Below are 19,313 nucleotides of genomic sequence, written 5' to 3' on the forward strand. Positions count from 1 at the left end.
AGTACTACTACCAATAAGAACAACAACAACAACAACTATTATATTGGGCTTTCCCACGAATCAAAGCAATGAACAAAATAACCTCAACAATAAATGAATGGAGGCCAATAATAAAAGTACACTACAACAATGTACAAAAATCCCAACTAAAAGAGTGGCTAGTACAGAAAGAAGGGGTGGTGTTTAAGGTTTTTTCCTTTTCAAGAGGCATTTTTTGACAGATGCACCTTAAACCCCAGAAAATGCACTTTATGCAGAAGTTGCTTTTCCTCACCTGTTAATGTTTCGTGTTTTCAGAGTCTGATGAGTCTGTGTCCGTTTTCCTATACTGGTGTCTTCATTGTCCTCTGCTGCCTTAACAGCCTCCTTTTCAATGTCATGATCAGTGCTTCCTTTCTGTGGATCAATATGAACCTCATGGCTTGCTGCTAATGCTTCAAAGGATTCTGGTGGCACAGCGGGGCAGAAACACGCTGATCCTCCGGTTGTGTTTGTTTGCATGCGGCTCAGTTCTACTTCTTTATGAGCAACGGGCTCACTGGCTTGTTTCTTTCTTGTACTGATGTGCTTCATCTCCAAATGGACTATTTCAAAGAAAGACAGGCACATGAAGAAAAAAACAAGAAGTCAAACTGGTCATCGTGCATGTATGTGTTTATCTTCTTCCCACCTCTTTTCCTGGTGCTTCTTAGGCTGTGACTTGTTGAATCAAGCTGATCGCTGTTGTCTGCAGTCTCTGGCAAGTTGGGTTGCGGCGCCGTGCTGCTCTCTGTTCCATGAAGATGCACAATGAACCCTAAGCAATGCTGATATCAAATTAAGCACTAGTCAAGAAAAAGGAAACGCAAACAAGTACCTTCTGGATCAACTAGCTCCTCTGCAGCTGCACCCTGATGTCAAAAAGAAAATATATGACAAATACTGACATTATACCACATTACAGCCACAGACGGTTTCTTCCAAGCTCACTTACTGAAGTTACGTCTTGCCTCGTATCATTCACACTGGTGAAGCGTGTCTCACCACGCTCCTCCTTTGGCATAAGATCAGAACAGATGGTCTTGTCTTCTCTTGCTGCCAAACTCTCTCCAGGAACAAGACTGAATGGTGCAAAAAATAAATAAAATCGACTCAAACCAATGTTCATGCACATCAACCTGTTAGGACTCTTTAAAAGTCATGAACCTCTTTTGCTCCGTCGGTGTATCTGCTGCACAGAGATAAGGGACAGGTTCCAGCCCACTCTCCAGCACCTCCGCTGCACTGCTAACTGGAACCTCAGTCAGCGACAGAATGAAAATGGTTCATCTGGGTCTGAAGGGAGGGGCTTTGGCAGCACTGAGCCACACACAACGGAGAGACTATCCATTATGCAACATCAACTGAGGTATTAAAAAAACAAACAAAACTGCAAATGCATTGTTAGCTATGATCGACTTACTGTCTGAAAATATTGCCAGACTTGGAAAACTCTGGGTCACTTCTTCATTTGATGTAGTTGCATACTGTGACCGACAGAGAACAGGACAACCAACTGAGGATCAAACTGGACACCAATACATTAGAAAGATCAGATGACACAAAGACCTTCACATGGTGGTCACTCCTCTTACCAGACTACAATCTGCTGATACCTGGGTCTCACAGCCCAAAAGAGACCCAGCACTACTTGTAAGGGGGCCTTTATTGCTGAGCTGTGCGCTTGTGCCTTCTTTTGGTCCTTCAATGTTACGAACGAGTTCAGGTATGTGTTTTTGGGAAACTGCATCCTGCCTGACTTCTTCACAAGCAGCAGAATCTATAAGAATGAAGACAACAGGTCCCAAATATTCAGACAGCATTCACTTGAAATCCCCCCCCCCCACTTCCCATTACAGGATTGCCAAACCTGCTACTACTTTTTTAAGTTGTGGAGGTCTAGCCCTGGATGCCAGGTTGGGTTTGGGTTTCAGAAGTCGGCCCCTACAAGGTTTTCTTGATGACCCAGCGACCTCTGGCTGAACATTATTTCTGCTTATTGGGAAAGAAAACGGCACAGTCACTACCTGCACTTCTGTTCATAAATGTCTCATGGTACAATCATGTGTCAACATTAGGGCTGCCACAATTAGACGACTAGTCACAATTACATCAACTGTCAAAATAGTCGGCGACTAATTTAATAATCAACGTAATCTTTTATTTTTCTAAGATTTGTTTTTCTCTCAAAACTGCTGCTGTACCTTCCGCTGCCTTTCTGTCCTTGATGCACATGCACAGTAGTGAAAATCCGGGACAGCCGTGACATCAGCGGAAAAGTTATACCCAAGCAATATCATGGCTAGCCGGCAACGGAGCTCAAAAGTTTGAGAGCATTTTAACCAAATTAAAGAGAAGAAACAATGCAAAATCTGCAAGGCAGAACTTGCCTTCCACAGCAGTACAACAGAGATGCAGGAGCATCTAAGAAGGAAACAGGTAATTTGTAATTTGTGTCTGTATCATGACCCAAGCAGAGGGTCACCCCTTTGAGTCTGGTCTGCTTGAGTTTTCTTCCTCAGAGGGAGTTTTTCCTTACCGCTGTTGTTCTAGGGGTTGGTAAGGTTAGACCTTACTTGTGTGAAGCGCCTTGAGGCAACCTTGTTGTGATTTGGCGCTATATAAATAAATGAAAATGAAACACGTTGTGGCTGATTCAGAAGACGTGAGAGTCATCTCTGTAAGCTAACTGCCTCATTAACTGCTAACATTAACGTCTATAGTGAGGTACTTACTTAGCCGTAAATGGTAACATTAACGATGACAATTTCATAAGTTCATTAGCCTTAGCATATATGTTAGCTGTAATGTTATAACTGCAATGTCATGTTTGAATAGGAAATGTGATAATGCTAATGTTTTATAAATCAAATCAAATCAAATCAATTTTATTTATATAGCGCCAAATCACAACAAACAGTTGCCCCAAGGTGCTTTATATTGCAAGGCAAAAGCCATACAATAATTACAGAAAAACCCCAACGGTCAAAACGACCCCCTGTGAGCAAGCACTTGGCGACAGTGGGAAGGAAAAACTCCCTTTTAACAGGAAGAAACCTCCAGCAGAACCAGGCTCAGGGAAGGGCAGTCTTCTGCTGGGACTGGTTGGGGCTGAGGGGAGAGATCAGGAAAAAGACATGCTGTGGAAGAGAGATCAATCACTAATGATTAAAAGCAGAGTGGTGCATACAGAGCAAAAAGAGGTGAATAAAAAGAAACACTCAGTGCATCATGGGAACCCCCCAGCAGTCTAAGTCTATAGCAGCATAACTAAGGGATGGTTCAGGGTCACCTGATCCAGCCCTAACTATAAGCTTTTTCAAAAAGGAAAGTTTTAAGTTTAATCTTAAAAGTAGAGAGGGTGTCTGTCTCCCTGATCTGAATTGGGAGCTGGTTCCACAGAGAGGAGCCTGAAAGCTGAAGGCTCTGCCTCCCATTCAACTCTTACAAACCCCAGGAACTACAAGTAAGCCTGCAGTCTGAGAGTGAAGCGCTCTATTGGGGTGATATGGTACTAAGAGGTCCCTAAGATAAGATGGGACCTGATTATTCAAAACCTTATAAGTAAGAAGAAGAATTTTAAATTCTATTTTGGAATTAACAGGGAGCCAATGAAGAGAAGCCAATATGGGTGAAATATGCTCTCTCCTAGTCCCCGTCAGTACTCCAGCTGCAGCATTTTGAATCAACTGAAGGCTTTTCAGGGAAGAAAAGCCTTCAGTTATGTATAATGCTACATGCTTCAGTTTCAGTTCAGTTGCTACATGCTATAATGCTTCAGTTAATGTATAATGCTACATTACAGTGCTAAAAACATGTTCCTCTTCAATGGGCGATGTTACCAAGTAAAAGTTGAATGAACCATCACCTAAATTGTCTTGATTTTTAGTTACTTCAAGTTTGAAGCTAATGTTGGTTATATAAGAGCAGCTGCACGCTGGCGCAATAAGCCACAATTTATGTATGATCTGATTAGTTGACTAATCGCAAAAATAATCGGTGACTAGTCGATTATCAAAATAATCGTTTGTGGCAGCCCTAGTCAACATTAATAGGAACAGCATCATTTCTGACTTACAGTCTGTCCTCAGAACGGTCTGAGGTGCTTTGATTAGTTCCACTAGCTTCAGGACAATGTTGGGCTGGATCTTGACTTTTCACCTCTGTAGATCTCTGTTGGGTGTTTTTTGGTGCAGCGTGAACATCAGCAATAAGTGCAGACTTGACATTTGACTCGATGGTGCTATGTTCTGAAGGCTGTGAGACTGTAGGAAGATTGTCTGTTGGTTCATTAGTTGACACTGTACTTCTGATGGATGTTTGCCCCTTGCTGTCCTCTTGTGAAGCAGGTCCAGCATCTACATTGTGTGGACTTGACATGTCCCCTGTGGATCTTATTACTGACATTTCATCGCCGCTCTTATTTTCAGGAATAGAGTCAAGATCTACAAACTGACTGTCGGTGATTTCAGATGTTGGCAGTTTACCAATATCCTTTTTTAGCTGTGTCGTTCTGGAGGATAATCCAAGGTTGGGTTTGGGTTTGAGCCTTGAAAAGCGTTGTCGTTTCTGAGGTATAATTTTTTCAGCTGCTGCTGAAGTTGAGTCTGTGTAATCAACAAGTACAACATCTGTTGTTTCACCATCAGCCTTAGCTAATTCCTCTGCCATATGAGCAGATCCTATTTCCATGGTGGGATCAACACTGAAGCAGAAGCAGAACTCTGACATGGCTGTTCATGCATGGCGACATCAGGGACAGTTACTTCCTCTATTTTGACAGCATGTTCAGGGTTTGATAATGGGCTTGAGGATTTTGTCAAAGATTCCGTAAGTGCAACAGTATCCATTGTGGTTTGAGGTTTGGAATGTACAGCTCTTGGTTTCAATGCCAAGTTGGGTTTGGGTTTAACCTTATGGAAACGTGTTTTCTTGGTCTGGCACGGGGATCCAACTTCATTCTCTTCTTTCTGACTCTGGAACACCCTAACTGGGACTGAAATGGCATCTGACACTTGTCCAATGTCTGATTGTGTAAAAGATGAATTAGATGTTCCAGCTGCACTGGCATGGAAGATCAGGTTTTCATCCACTGTTTCTGAATTTGCATCTGAATTTCTGGAAACCGGCTTCAAATCTGGTTCACACTGTCCTTCAGAAAGGGTGACACAATGCTTTTCTAATAAACCCTGATCTAAGCAGGATTCTAACTGAAAAAGATCCACAGCATCAGCCACCGATGACTCTTTTGTAAGGCTAAGTTCAGTGCAAGGAATGTCCTCTTCTAAGGACACTGAACTACAATCTCCTGCCTTTGAAATTATTTTCTCAGTACCTGTTTGAGATGCAGTGATTTCAAGTGCAATGGTGGTACTGTGGTCTTCTGGGGTTATAGTGGAAGTAGATGGTTGCAACTTTGATTGTGCAACCCTTGAGCGTGCGTCAAGGTTAGGTTTTGGTTTCACTCTGAACAAACGTCCTCTCGTGGTGTTCTGACTGGATATTTTTTCTGAGGACCCTCTATTTGACTCTGCTTGAGGCTTAGCATCAACATCAGAAACAGTCTTCTGCTCACTACATGTCAGATCAGGAGCTTCAACAACAGACATATCCTGAAACTGAGATATTAAATCATTGCTGGTTGGGGCAGTTTCCATTTCCATTGCGTCGGTAGACTGTGGTGTTTCCATGACTCTCGAACCACAGCCTACAATCTCAGCAGGACTGTTGTTTCTTGGGAAGGACAAGTTTTAGTCTGCTAATCTTATTTTATCCAACAAAACTTCAGTGTCTTACCTCAAAAATGGCGGTGATCCTGTACCACCACTTCATGGAGCAGGAAGGAAGGGAGAGCCTTACAGCGGGAGCGGGTGTTTCAGGACCGGAATAATCCATTTGAGATATTTACAGACGGCAAGGTTCAACAGCGATACCACTTCCGTCCATCCACAATCCTCTTTATCGTGGACATGATAGCTCCAGACATCAACCACCAAACTGGTGCTGATTTGGAACAACGGCCTGCCAGCCCGTCTTCGGGTTTTGATTGGTCTGAGGTTTTACACCTGTGGGACCTTCAGCAGGTTATCGGGGACACCATCCACATCTCCAAGTTGACTGTGTGCCAAACTCGGCCATGATTGTAGCAGACGGCCAACCCAGAAGTAAACAAAACTCTTGTGCATTGGAGATGTTTCTTGGCAACACACTCGCAAGGCCACTTGCACTGCTAGTGAAAATCATTGACTAACATGGATAGCTAATCTACAAGTTTAGCCATCTACATGAAACAGAGATTAAATGGCTAATGTTGGCCGACCAGTGAAGACGGTAACATGTTACTTAGTTACACATTACTCTAATCTGACCCATTTTTTTCAGTAACGAGTAATCTAACGTGTTACTCTTTCCAAATCAGTAATCAGATTAAATTACTTCTTCAAGTCACTGTGCATTATGATTATTTTCATATTGTGAGTTGATTGCAGAATTAAAACCAGCCTGTGAGCAGCCGTGTCTGCTGTGCAGCAGCTCCAAGTTGAAAAACAGTTGTCTCTCAAAGCACGGTGACATACATAAGTTGTGGCTGTCCTCTCTCTCTTCTGTTTGTGTTTTTGACTGCTCCCACTTGCTCCTCTTGGGGCGTAAACTCATTATCTCAGGCATGGGAGGCGGCTGCTCTGAACAGTATGCTAAAGACGGGGGCTCTGGTATGAGTGGCCAGAGTACAGTGCATCCAGAAAGTATTCACAACGCTTCACTTTAAACATTTTGTTATATTACAGCCTTTTTCCGAAATGGAGTTATTCATTTTTTCCCCTCAAAATTCTACTCACAACACCCCATAATGACAACATGGAAAAGGTTTTTGTTTTCTTTTCTTTTTATTTTTGCAAATTTATTTCAAAGGGAAAAAAACTAAGAAATCACACACCCATATGTATTCACACCCTTTGCTCAATACTCTGTTGATGCACCTTTGGCAGCAATTACAGCCTCAAGTCTTCTTGAATAAGATAACATGATTTGGAGCTGACTGGTGTAGCGAAGGCACTAAAGCCAATGTACTTTAGTAAAAAGGTAGATTACTGATCAAAAAAATACTTGAGTAAAAATATAAATACAAGTTTACAATAGGAACATGAAAATTGATTGTTCCTCTAAGAAATGACTTTGCTACTTATGTGTGTAACTTGTAGTGCGTTCGTTCCGTCCCCGATTAAACTAATGCAGGTAAACCTTGTTAACTCTCATTCACGCTTCACTGGTTGTTGATTTTTGGACCCTGAAAATGCAGACTATTGTACAAAAGTCCATTTTGATTTGACCATTTTTTGGAAGGCTCTTCAGTGCAGATGATTCTGCACAATGATTTTTTTTCTTCCTCCTCCAGCTGCTGCTTGTCAGCAATGACGGCGGACGATTCTGGGTGATTCAGTGTTTTTGGAAGTGACCTTCGTCTTTAGAGCCTTACTTGCATATGTGGCGGGTGTATGTGTAAATTCCGGCCCAATCTAAACCAGCAGCAAGGGTCTAAAGAGACACATCTAAAAACTTTGAATCATCTAGAATCGTCCGCACTGACAAAGCCCTCATCGCTGACCTACAGCAAACAGAGAGGAAGACAAAGATCCTAACCCACTCCAGATGAAGAAATCATCATCCAGATTCATCTGCACTGACAAAGCCCTCATTGGTGATGTGCAGAAGCCAGAGACGGAAGAAGATCCCGAACCCACTCCAGATGAAGAAATGATCACCATCCAGAAAAGAATCATGTTTCAAATGGTCAAAACTGACAAGGTAAGCTGATTTTAAGTTTTGGGGGTTTTTTTTGGCCATCCTCACTAACTCGCGGTTTCAGATAATTTTGTGGACCCCAACTTGCGCTGTCAGTCATACAGATATGTATACAGCTGTACTTTGACATCTGCACTGTATACAAACCTCCAGGGAACATTCCAGCCAAACTGTACATTCAGTACTTTAACGTTTCCCATAATCCCCCTGGCAGCCCCCTGCACTTCCCAGAATGCACCGCAGCGCCAGCAGAGTTCTGGCGTCTCACAGCACATGTAAACAATGGCTAATGAGGATGAATGGTGTTGATCCAGCGGGTTCACGGGCGATTACGATGATGACACGTTCTCCCAAGTTGAGAGGGTTATCTAGAGGAGGGGTAGCACCTGTGATGGACTTCTGTTGCCCTGATGTGTCTTCTTGTCCATACTTCATGAGGTGTATTTACATTGTGCCCTAAACCAGAACACTGCTGAAACTGACCTCTCACATGAGCCACGGTACTGAGTACTGAGTTATTGAGTTTCTACCCCAATCCTCATACATTTTGCATGGTCTAAAATGTGGCACATTCATTTCAAGCCATTTTTCAAATCTGGACCCACAGTGTATCCAGAAAGTATTCACAGCACTTCTATTTTTCCACATTTTGTTATGTTGCAGCCTTATTCCAAAATGGAGTTAATTAATTTTTTCCCCTCAAAATTATACTCAACATCCCATAATGACAATATGGAAACACTTTTTCTTTTTTAAATTTCTTCAATTTTATTAAAACTAAAAACTAAGAGATCACATGTATGTAAGTATTCACACCCTTTGCTCTGTTGATGCAACTTTGGCATCAATTACATCCGCGGGATGGGTCTCGCTCGGGCGGTCTCGTGGTCATGGGCTTTGGTGGCTGGGGTGGGATTCGGGGTGTGGGGTAAGTTGGGGGGCACTGCTGGCTGCAATGGGGGGCCTGGCTGTCGGGGGGCCTTGTGCTCTTCCTGGCCCCGGGGTTGGGCCTCGCCTCTTCTCTGGGGGCTGGGCCCAGCCATCGTGCGGCTCGTGGTCCCTACCTTGTGCTTTGGACTCGGTTTTGGTGGCTCCTTTGCTCCCTGTCCTTGCCACTGCTCGCTCCCCCCTCTGGGGCCATGGCCTGGGTGGCATGGTTCTCGGGCTCCCCCTCTTGGTGGGCCCATGCCTGCGCCCTGTGTGCTTCCCTCGGGTTTGGGGCGGCTCCCTGTGACCCCGTGGGGGGGGGGGGGGGTGTTGTCGGGGGTGCATTCCGGCGCCTCGGGCCGCTCCCCTGTTGGTTTGCTGTGCTGCCGGTGGTTACGGGGGCCGCCTTTAATGGCCCCCGTGCCCTTCCGCTGCCCCTTTTCTCCTGGTTCCCCCGGGGCCCTGCATCCTGGACCCCTTCCGTCGTCACTCGCGGCCGGCCGCATGGCTTCTGAAGTTCCGGAGTAGTTCATATCATACGGTAAGGTTCTGTACTCTTGTCTTGGCCCCACACCAGCCACAGTAGTGATTGGATATTTAGCTGTGATCTGGGTCTCTGTGTGGGGATGGTCACATGTTTGTGGCCGTCACCACAATTCGGTTTTTGGGTGCTCTTAAGAGGATTAACACTAAAGTGTTCTGGATTAGAGTATGGATGCTCACTAATTAGACAACAGACTGTTGCTGTCACTGTTTGTTCATGTGTGGTTGTTTGTCATGGTATGTCGTATGGTTGGGGCCCCGTCTCCTCGGTGTCTCACGTCACAGTTATTGTCTTCACCACTTGTCTCTCGTTCTTGTCTGTCTTTGTGCTGTTTTGGTGGTCGGCCCTTCCTGATAGAAGCTGTCGGTTGGCTTTGAGTAGGATGTTGTAGGGTGATCGGAAAAGGCGGATGGGGGTCACACACACACACACACACACACCACATTCATTCATGCACTACATACCTTCTGTCTTGCAAGAATAAATTGCATATATGCGTATTAATGTTCATAAATGGTTCTGCCAATGTGGCATTTACCATTACTATATATGCAGATAGGGGGAGAAAAAAAAAATTTTGTTTCTCATGGTCTGAGAGTCCTTCAGGTGTCTTTTGCCAAACTCCAGGTGGGCTGCCATGTGCCTTTTACTAAGGAGTGGCTTCCATCTGACCACTCTACCATACAGGCCTGATTTGTGGATTGCTGCAGAGATGGTTATCCTTCTGGAAGGTTTTCTTCTCTCCACAGAGGAATGCTGGGGCTCTGACAGAGTGACCATCGGGCTTTTGGTCACCTCCCTGACTAAGGCTCTTCTCCCCCTTGCTCAGTTTAGACAGGCGGCCAGCTCTAGGAAGAGTCCTGGTGGATCTGAACTTCTTCCTTTTATGGATGATGGAGGCCACTGTGCTCATTGGAACCTTCGAAACAGCAGAAATGTTTCTGTTCCCTTCCCCAGATTTGTGCCTCGAGACAATGCTGTCTCAGAGGTCTACAGACAATTCCTTAGACTTCATGCTTGGTTTGTTCTCTGACTGTCAACTGTGGGACCTTATATGTAGACAGGTGTGTCCTTTTCCAAATTATGTCCAATCAACTGAATTTACCCCAGGTGGACTCCAAGCAAGCTGTAGAAACATCAAGGATGATCTGTGGAAACAGGATACACCTGAGCTCAATGTTGAGCTTCATAGCAAAGGCTGTGAATACTTATGTACATGTGATTTCTTAGCTTTTTTTTTAATTTTTAACTAGCCTGTTGCCCAAGGGGATCTGCAGGCTCTAGATTGGGTAGTGTTTATGAAATAGGTAGCTGACATTTTTCAAGGGTAGTAATAAATTATGCAAAGTTTCTATAATGAGTTGGAATGGCATTTGGGTCCAGAATGTTTTCAGAGCTTTAGACTGCAACAGCTTTTCAACCCAATGCTTTTATTTCCTGTTAATTACATAATTTTTCATTTTAATTTACCGTCTTAATGTATTTATAAATTGTTTAGGTTCTTGTTATCATATACACACTATTATTATTATCATTATCAGTGTTATTATTTTTACTTCTATTTGTCATTTGATTTTTAAATTGACCACAATTTAAAAATCTCATGAACGTTGTATTGTTCATGTATCTCATGAACGATACAACTGTTTTCACTTTCTTGTGTCATCCATGTATTTTTAACGTATTTCAATTCTATCATGGACTTAGATTGAATTTACTGAATAAAATCACGCACCCACGCACACTTTTAATATAAAGATGATTTACCACTCCCTGCTGGAATGGTGTGTAAGTCCAGAATTTAATTATCAACATCCATTGGTCAGTGTTGTTTGCTAAAATATTCATCCTATCAATGTTCCCTTTTCTTTGCGTTCATCGTTGACCCAAAATACATAAGCATACCAAATGGCAAATGTTAGCTCTCCCCAGTTTGTCTGTGATTGAAGTTATATATACTCAACAAAAATATAAACGCAACACTTTTGGTTTTGCTCCCATTTTGTATGAGAAACTCAAAGATCTAAAACTTTTTCCACATACACAATATCACCATTTCCCTCAAATATTGTTCACAAACCAGTTTAACTCTGTGATAGTGAGCACTTCTCCTTTGCTGAGATAATCCATCCCACCTCACAGGTGTGCCATATCAAGATGCTGATTAGACACCATGATTAGTGCACAGGTGTGCCTTAGACTGTCCACAATAAAAGGCCACTCTGAAAGGTGCAGTTTTATCACACAGCACAATGCCACAGATGTTGCAAGATTTGAGGGAGCGTGCAATTGGCATGCTGACAGCAGGAATGTCAACCAGAGCTGTTGCTCGTGTATGAATGTTCATTTCTCTACCATAAGCCGTCTCCAAAGGCGTTTCAGAGAATTTGGCAGTACATCCAACCAGCCTCACAACCGCAGACCACATGTAACCACACCAGCCCAGGACCTCCACATCCAGCATGTTCACCTCCAAGATCGCCTGAGACCAGCCACTCGGACAGCTGCTGAAACAATCGGTTTGCATAACCAAAGAAATTCTGCACAAACTGTCAGAAACCGTCTCAGGGAAGCTCATCTGCATGCTCGTCGTCCTCATCGGGGTCTCGACCTGGCTCCAGTTCGTCGTCGTAACCGACTTGAGTGGGCAAATGCTCACATTCGCTGGCGTTTGGCACGTTGGAGAGGTGTTCTCTTCACGGATGATGCGAAGGAGATGTGTTGCACTGCATGAGGCAAATGGTGGTCACACCAGATACTGACTGGTATCCCCCCCCCCCCCCCAATAAAACAAAACTGCACCTTTCAGAGTGGCCTTTTATTGTGGGCAGTCTAAGGCACACCTGTGCACTAATCATGGTGTCTAATCAGCATCTTGATATGGCACACCTGTGAGGTGGGATGGATTATCTCAGCAAAGGAGAAGTGCTCACTATCACAGATTTTGACTGGTTTGTGAACAATATTTGAGGGAAATGGTGATATTGTGTATGTGGAAAAAGTTTTAGATCTTTGAGTTCATCTCATACAAAATGGGAGCAAAACCAAAAGTGTTGCGTTTATATTTTTGTTGAGTATACATGCACACATGTATGCACAGCTTTTTGTCTTTTCTGCCTTCTGCCGCAAGCAGGCACTTTTAATTTTACACAACCACAAACAGAGGACCGTGGCTGGAAACATCAAACGTAGTATAGTTTTTCCACTCATGGTAACAGCAACATGACACTTAACTAAACTGACTAAACCAAATGAACTACAAAAAACACCAATGAATCAGTAACACTAACAATGCTGTTAAATTAAAACTAACATTAAAAAACATTCACTAACATTAAAAAACTAACATGAACCACAATAACAACATTTAAAAACTCTAAAACCCAGAACTGCCATGTGCATTGCAGCACAATGTCTGTCTTCACAGTTGTTACCTAATATCACTAATTTCTCCTACATTAGTCCTATCAACTTTCTGTTTTTCGCAGCATTCATCCTTGACCCAAAATACATAAGGATACCAAAGGGCAAAATGTCAGCTCTTCCCAGTTTTTCTGTGATCGAAGCCACACAACAGAGGCCACTTGGCTATTATAATATAAATAAATTCACAAAAAAAACAAAACAAAAAAAAAAACCTTTTTCACATTGTCATTATGGGGTATTGTGTGTACAATTTTGAGGAAAAAATAATTTAATCTATTTTGGAATAAGGCCTGTAACATAAAAGTGTAACACTGTGAAAACTCTCTGGATGTACTGTGTCTTTTGGCTGCTGGGGAGTGGAGGCTTACTTACCACATGCACAGTGACTCCTGCTGGCCTCCGTCACATGTAGCTAAACAGATTGATAGTCTGTTCAAGCCCTTGCTGCTGGGTAAACATGCCATCAAAGAATGTGGCCATACAAGTGTCACTGAGTACATTGTCTTTTATGATACACCTGAATAGACGTTCCCTTAAACTATCTCACAACAAAATCTAGTATAATAGCCCATATTGTCACATCGATATGATACTTCAATAGGATATTGTCAAATCACCTCACATGCTGTTTCTGTAAACTAAATCAGCACCGACTCACATTGTGTTCAGATCTCTCACTGATTTTCGAGTGCGTGTATACAAATAATAAATGTTTATGAGTGCAAAGGTAAGAATATTTCATGAGGTGAAAGAAGGAATGTTCCATTCAGTGCGGGTTACGCCTCGTTGAATGGAAACATTCCACCCTCCACCAAATGAAATATTCTTTCGATTGCATGAAAAACTTTTCATTATTGTTTTATATAACACCTAACAATCCTAACGATGTAGCCCATACCTGATGCTGTGTATTGACTTCTTCGTGCACAGAATGCATTCTGCTTTCTTCAGTCCAGCGAAAAAAACGTGACAGAAATGTGTAGAGCTCTTAATTCAAGAGCGCTTTGTACTTCGGTAGAGACATCCCAGCAAATACTGCAAATGCCTCCAGATGGCTTACGGCGTACTCTGTTGTTTTTTGTGTTCCAAGCATGAGCACCGTTAATAAAACAAACCCTGCCATGTTTGTTTTAAAGGTAAGCGCTGTTGCCACTCGTGTGAGCGGGCGTAGTGATGGCACCATGGAATGGTACAAAACATATGGAACCAAAATTGCACAGTCAATGGAACGATCCCTATCACATGACATACACCAATCAAATGACAAGAATCTATTTAGTCGTTATTAAATTGGTGATAACTTGGTGCAACTGCATGGCCTTGCACTAAAGAAACATTCGTCTTTTACAGATGCTATGCCCACTGGCCACTTTATTAGGCACAACCTTGCTTGTGCCATGCTGAACCTCTTTGCTTTCAGAAATGTCTCAACTACATAAGGCTTATTTTTTGCAGTATTGATACATAAGGTCTTGGAAATGACCACACATTCAAGATTTTGGCCAATGGTAAATGGACTGCATTTATATAGCGCTTTTCCATCTGTATCAGAAGCTCAAAGCGCTTTACAATTGTGCCTCACATTCACCCCGATGTCAGGGTGCTGCCATACAAGGCGCTCACTACACACCGAGCAATACGGGATTAAAGGCCTTGCCCAAGGGCCCTAGTGATTTTCCAGTCAGGCGGGGATTTGAAACCCATGATCTTCTGGACTCAAGCCCAACACCTTAACCACTAGACCATCACCTCCCCAATATTGACTTAACAGCATCAAGCAGTTGCTTAGCCACTACACCGCCACCAGTCTGAGTAGTTGATAACGCCAGATGTATCCATGCATTCATGTTTCACTAATTGTGATCCCACCATGTAAATTTTGGGACAAATTTTTGAGATTCATTACCCAGGAAATGTTGCTATGATCTTCCACTGTCCAGCTTTTAAGAGCAATTTTGGTCTTCTATTGCAGTACTTGAACACATCTACATGCCTAAACGTATTGAGTTACTGTGATGTGATTGGCTGATTCGATAGTGGCTTGAATGAACAGTTGTTTAGGTGGACCTAATGACATGTCCAATTGAGTGTTCTAGCGTTGCTGCAGGAAGGCTGCTGTCCACCACTGGGTCATCCTGTACAGTGGGGAAATAAGCATTTGACCCCCTGTCAGTTTTGCAGGTTTTCCCACCTACAAATAATGGAGAGGTCTGTAAGTCTTATCGTAGGTACACTTCAACTGTGAGAGACAGAATCTAAAAAAAAAAAAAAGAAAAATCCAGAAAAATCACATTATGATTTTAAATAATTCATTTGCATTTTATTGCATGAAATACGTATTTGACACCCTAGAAAACAGAGCTTAACAATTGGTACAGAAACATTTGTCTGCCATACAGAGATCAGACGTTTCCTGTAGTTTTTCACCAGGTTTTCACACATTGCAGCAGGGATTTTGGTCCACTCCTCCATACAGATCTTCTCCAAATCTTTCAGATTTCGAGTTTCAGCTCCCTCCAAAGATTTTCTATTGAGTTCAGGTCTGGAGGACTGGCCAGGCCACTCCAGGACCTTGAAATGCTTCTACGGAGCCCCTCCTTAGTTTGCCCTGGCTGTGTGTTTGGGGTCATTGTCATGCTGGAAGGACCCAGCATGACCCACCTCAATGCTCTTACTGAGGGAAGGAGGTTGTTTGCCCAAAATCTCACAATACATGACCCCATCCATCCTCCCTTCAGTACAGTGCAGTCGTCCTGTCTCCTTTGCAGAAGAGCACCCCCAGAGTATGATGTTTCCACCTCCATGCTTCATGGTTGGGATGGTTTTCTTGGGGTTGTTCTCATCCTCTAAACATGGTAAGTAGTTGTAAGTTGATTCCAAAAAGCTCTATTCTGGTCTCATCTGACCACATGACCTTCTCCCATGCCTCCTCTGGATCATCCAGATGGTCACTGGTGAACTTAAAACGGGCCTGGACATGTGCTGGCTTGAGCAGGAGGACCTTGCTGCCCTGCAGGATTTTAAACCATGACAGCATCATGTGTTACTAATGTAATCTTTGTGACTGTGGTCCCAGCTTTCTTCAGGTCATTGACCAGGTCCTCCTTTGTAGTTCTGAGCTTTCTCAGGATCATCCTTATCCCACAAAGTGAGATCTTGCATGGAATCCCAGACCGAGGGAGATTGACAGTCATCTTGTGTTTCTTCCACTTTCTAATAAATAATAATAACAGTTTTTGTCTTCTACCAAGCTGCTTGCCTGTTGTCCTGTAGTCCATCCCCAGCCTTGTGCAGGTCTACAGTTTTGTCCCTTGTGTCCTTAGACCAGCTCTTTGGTCTTGGCTATGGTGGACAGGTTGGAGTGTGATTGAGTGTGTGAACAGGTGTCTTTTATACAGGTAACAAGTTTCAAACAGGTGCAATTAATACAGGTAAAGAGTGCAGAATAAGAGGGCTTCTTAAAGAAAAATTAACAGGTCTGTGAGAGCCAGAATTCTTGCTGATTGGTAGGTGTTCAAATGCTTATTTCATGCAATAAAATGCAAATTAATTATTTAAAAATCATACAATGAGATTTTCTGGATTTTTTTTTAGATTCTGTCTCTCACAGTTGAAGTGCACCTACGAGAAAAATTACAGACCTCTACATTCTTTGTAAGTGGGAAAACCTGCAAAACTGACAGGGGGTCAAATACTTATTTTCCCCACTGTAGCTCACATCCAGTTCCAGACTTTGTGTGGTTATACGTATATCCTTGGAATCAACCAGATCTCCCATGAACACACAAACCACACAAGCTATTTGCTTTGATTTCAGTGTGTATTGAGATGCAGAAAGTGTTCTGTAACAGTTTCCAAATGTTTTCTTTACATGAAATGGCTGTTGTTGTCAGAACTAATGAGACGGTGCTGGACGATGCATGCATGCACATATTATTTTTGGTTCTATGTGACCTTTCACACTTTAATAAAAGGACTCAAAGACTTTTGATATGATTTAGACCAACCTTCCAGCCAAGGACAACAGAATCTGCAACCCCAGTGGGAGTCAGTGGGAGTGACGGCGAGCAGAGACCGTTTTTGGATTGCAACTTGATCATGGACTCTGTGTAAACGTGGTGTAAAGTCAAAGTCACAGGCCAACATCAAATTTTTTAGCCCTATCTGCTTTTATATTGGAGATTGAGGAATAAATAGTTAATGAACTTGTTAAAATATTTCTGTTAATAGATTTCTATTGAATACTAATATTATATACTAATACAGTCATCTATCACCTTACAATTGGTCACGCAACCTTTGACCTTTGGTGACCCCTAAAGGCCAAACTCAAGGTCAGACCTAGCTTGCAGCCAGTAATGATTAAACATGGTGGAATGATTGTGTGCTGGTCAAGGTTGAGATGTTTTTGTAGACTCTGTATAGTTAAGATTTTGCAGTTGTCAAACTGGCACTTAATTGGTTTAAATATTTTTTGCATTCTTAATTGCACAATAAACAAGAGCAATCTCAGATTTTTGATGTCTGCCCATCTGGATCCGGATCACCTCCAAACTTTAGTGGAGTTTTCCATGGCCTAATGTCTATCTGTGGTGCAAATCTGGTGAGAGTACGTGAAGTAGTTTTTGGTGTAACCCTTCTAAGTGAAACCTTGTGAAAAGAAAAGAAAGATCTTGATCCAGAACCCAGATTTGGATAACCTCCAAAGTTTAATGGTCTCCCATGGGCTAATATCCATGTGTTGTGAAAATTTCGTCAAATCCGTGCCATAGTTTTGACGTAATCCTGCAGACAAATAAATCAGCGATAATTTTATTCCATCCTCTGTGGATGTAATATTGCATGCGATGAGCAACATTCCACATTTCTGTAAGTCAACAGAGCCTCCTAGTGGCTTCAGCTTGTTATTGTGGACAGAACACAGCACAGAGGTGAAGCTCTGGGGAAGAGGTGTGAAACTGATAATTGAGTTTAAGGATGTCATTATATCTTTGAAAGTGTAAAGAACAAAAATCACCATCATGCTTTTATAGGGAGGAAACTCAGCTGTGAGGTTAATTAGAAGTCAGTGTGAAACTCAAACTCTGCACTTTCATTATTTCCATTTATGTTCCAGGAATACCTCAGTACAGTCATTATTAGTGAATAATGTCCTGATCACACTATTCAAAACAAGATGAAGATACTTTCCTCCTTTGTTTCTGAAGTACTCTGAGTTTTTTCACAAGTGAGACTCACAGGTTGACAGAAATGAAAATCTAGTGTTTAAAATGTCATTAGCTCTTTATATAAACTAAATAAGAGTCTGTGCCGGCCCCAGTAAAACCCCTAACCAAGGCGACGGAGGGTTTTAGTGACGCACTGCTTGGAGCATGGTCTCTCGCAGCACCCTGGGCACCATCACCTGCCGGTGTCTCTTCCGTCGTTGGTCCTTCCAACCTCTCTGTACCCTTCATCAGAAAGGCGCAGTGCTTGAAACAGACGAGAGTCCTTTGGTACCACCACCCACGTGAGCACCGGCTTTATGTCAACATCCGCTTCTTGCCCACGCTGCCAATCGGCAGCGCCAACAGCTGTCAGTCCTACATCCGTTGGTGTGGCACCTGGACCCACTGCAGCACAGTTCACATCAGGCTGTAGCTCATCACCTTCCCAAGCCTCTCTTTTCTCAGAACAGCTGCAGCCATCGGTGCTGTAGGGGCAGCGCGAATGGGTATTGGCGTTCCCGTGATGCGCCCCTGGCCTGTGAACCATGGTGAAGTTATACGCCTGTAGCTCCTCAATCCAGCATATCAGCTGACCTTCCGGTTCTCTGAAAGACATGAGCCACCGCAGGGCAGTGGTCAGTCCTGACTGTGGAGACCCCCGAGGTAGTATTTAAAGTGTGGAAGTGACCATGGTGAGCAGCTGCCGCCCTGTGGCACAGTCGTGGCTCTCAGCTTTGTTGAATTCTCTCCTGTGATGTGCAACCATTTTTCTCCCCATCAAGAGTCACCTGATCCAACATTGCTGGCATCTATGTCCAGGATGAAAGACAGGGTAGAGTCAGGTGGTGACAGGATCGGCGCTTCCACCAAAGCTGTTGAGTTAAGTGAAAGCTGTTTGGCGCTCATCATCCAATCAAACCCTGCTCCTTTTTCTAGCAGGTGGAAAAGCCCTTCACAAACTTCCTTTAAGTAAGAATTCTGGCACAGGAAGCTCTTCAACTCCTGGACACTGCTGGGTGTGGGCCAGTCTTTCACAGTCATCCATGGTGCTGACCCCACCGTTGCCAACCTTGTGCCCCAAAAATGTGACCTCTGGCTCTATAAAAGAGCATTTCAGGGGGCGTAGCTTCAAGCCTGTTGCTGACACCCTTTCCAGCGCCCACCCGAAGGCATTAAGAGCCATCTGGAATGACTCACCGTGCACGAAGATGTTGTCAACGTACACAACGCACTCCTGCCATGGAATGCCAGCAAGCACTTTGTCCATCAGTCTCTCAAATGTGGCATGGACATTGCAGAGACCAAATGGAAGGACTCTGAACTGCCATAAGCCCCTTTTGGCTCTGAAGGCACTTTTTGGTCAGGCTTCATGTGCAAGAAGGACCTAATAT

At 43.3% G+C, this 19,313-nt stretch overlaps 1 protein-coding gene across 1 annotated transcript in view; it reads right to left on the reverse strand.

Annotated features, from left to right (window-relative positions):
* Positions 1 to 19,313, reverse strand: part of zgc:162472 (uncharacterized protein LOC553495 homolog) — a 66,206-nt gene that overhangs the window by 4,427 nt on the left and 42,466 nt on the right. Inside the window, 12 exon segments of the mRNA XM_034192977.1 lie at positions 275 to 584; positions 671 to 769; positions 857 to 890; positions 974 to 1,100; positions 1,186 to 1,300; positions 1,303 to 1,338; positions 1,442 to 1,505; positions 1,614 to 1,798; positions 1,889 to 2,013; positions 4,097 to 4,723; positions 4,762 to 5,751; positions 18,120 to 18,527. Of these exon segments, the coding sequence (XP_034048868.1) occupies positions 275 to 584; positions 671 to 769; positions 857 to 890; positions 974 to 1,100; positions 1,186 to 1,300; positions 1,303 to 1,338; positions 1,442 to 1,505; positions 1,614 to 1,798; positions 1,889 to 2,013; positions 4,097 to 4,723; positions 4,762 to 5,751; positions 18,120 to 18,527 (3,120 nt within the window).

Source organism: Thalassophryne amazonica, chromosome 17 (genome assembly GCF_902500255.1).
Source record: "Thalassophryne amazonica chromosome 17, fThaAma1.1, whole genome shotgun sequence".
NCBI lineage: Eukaryota > Metazoa > Chordata > Actinopteri > Batrachoidiformes > Batrachoididae > Thalassophryne > Thalassophryne amazonica.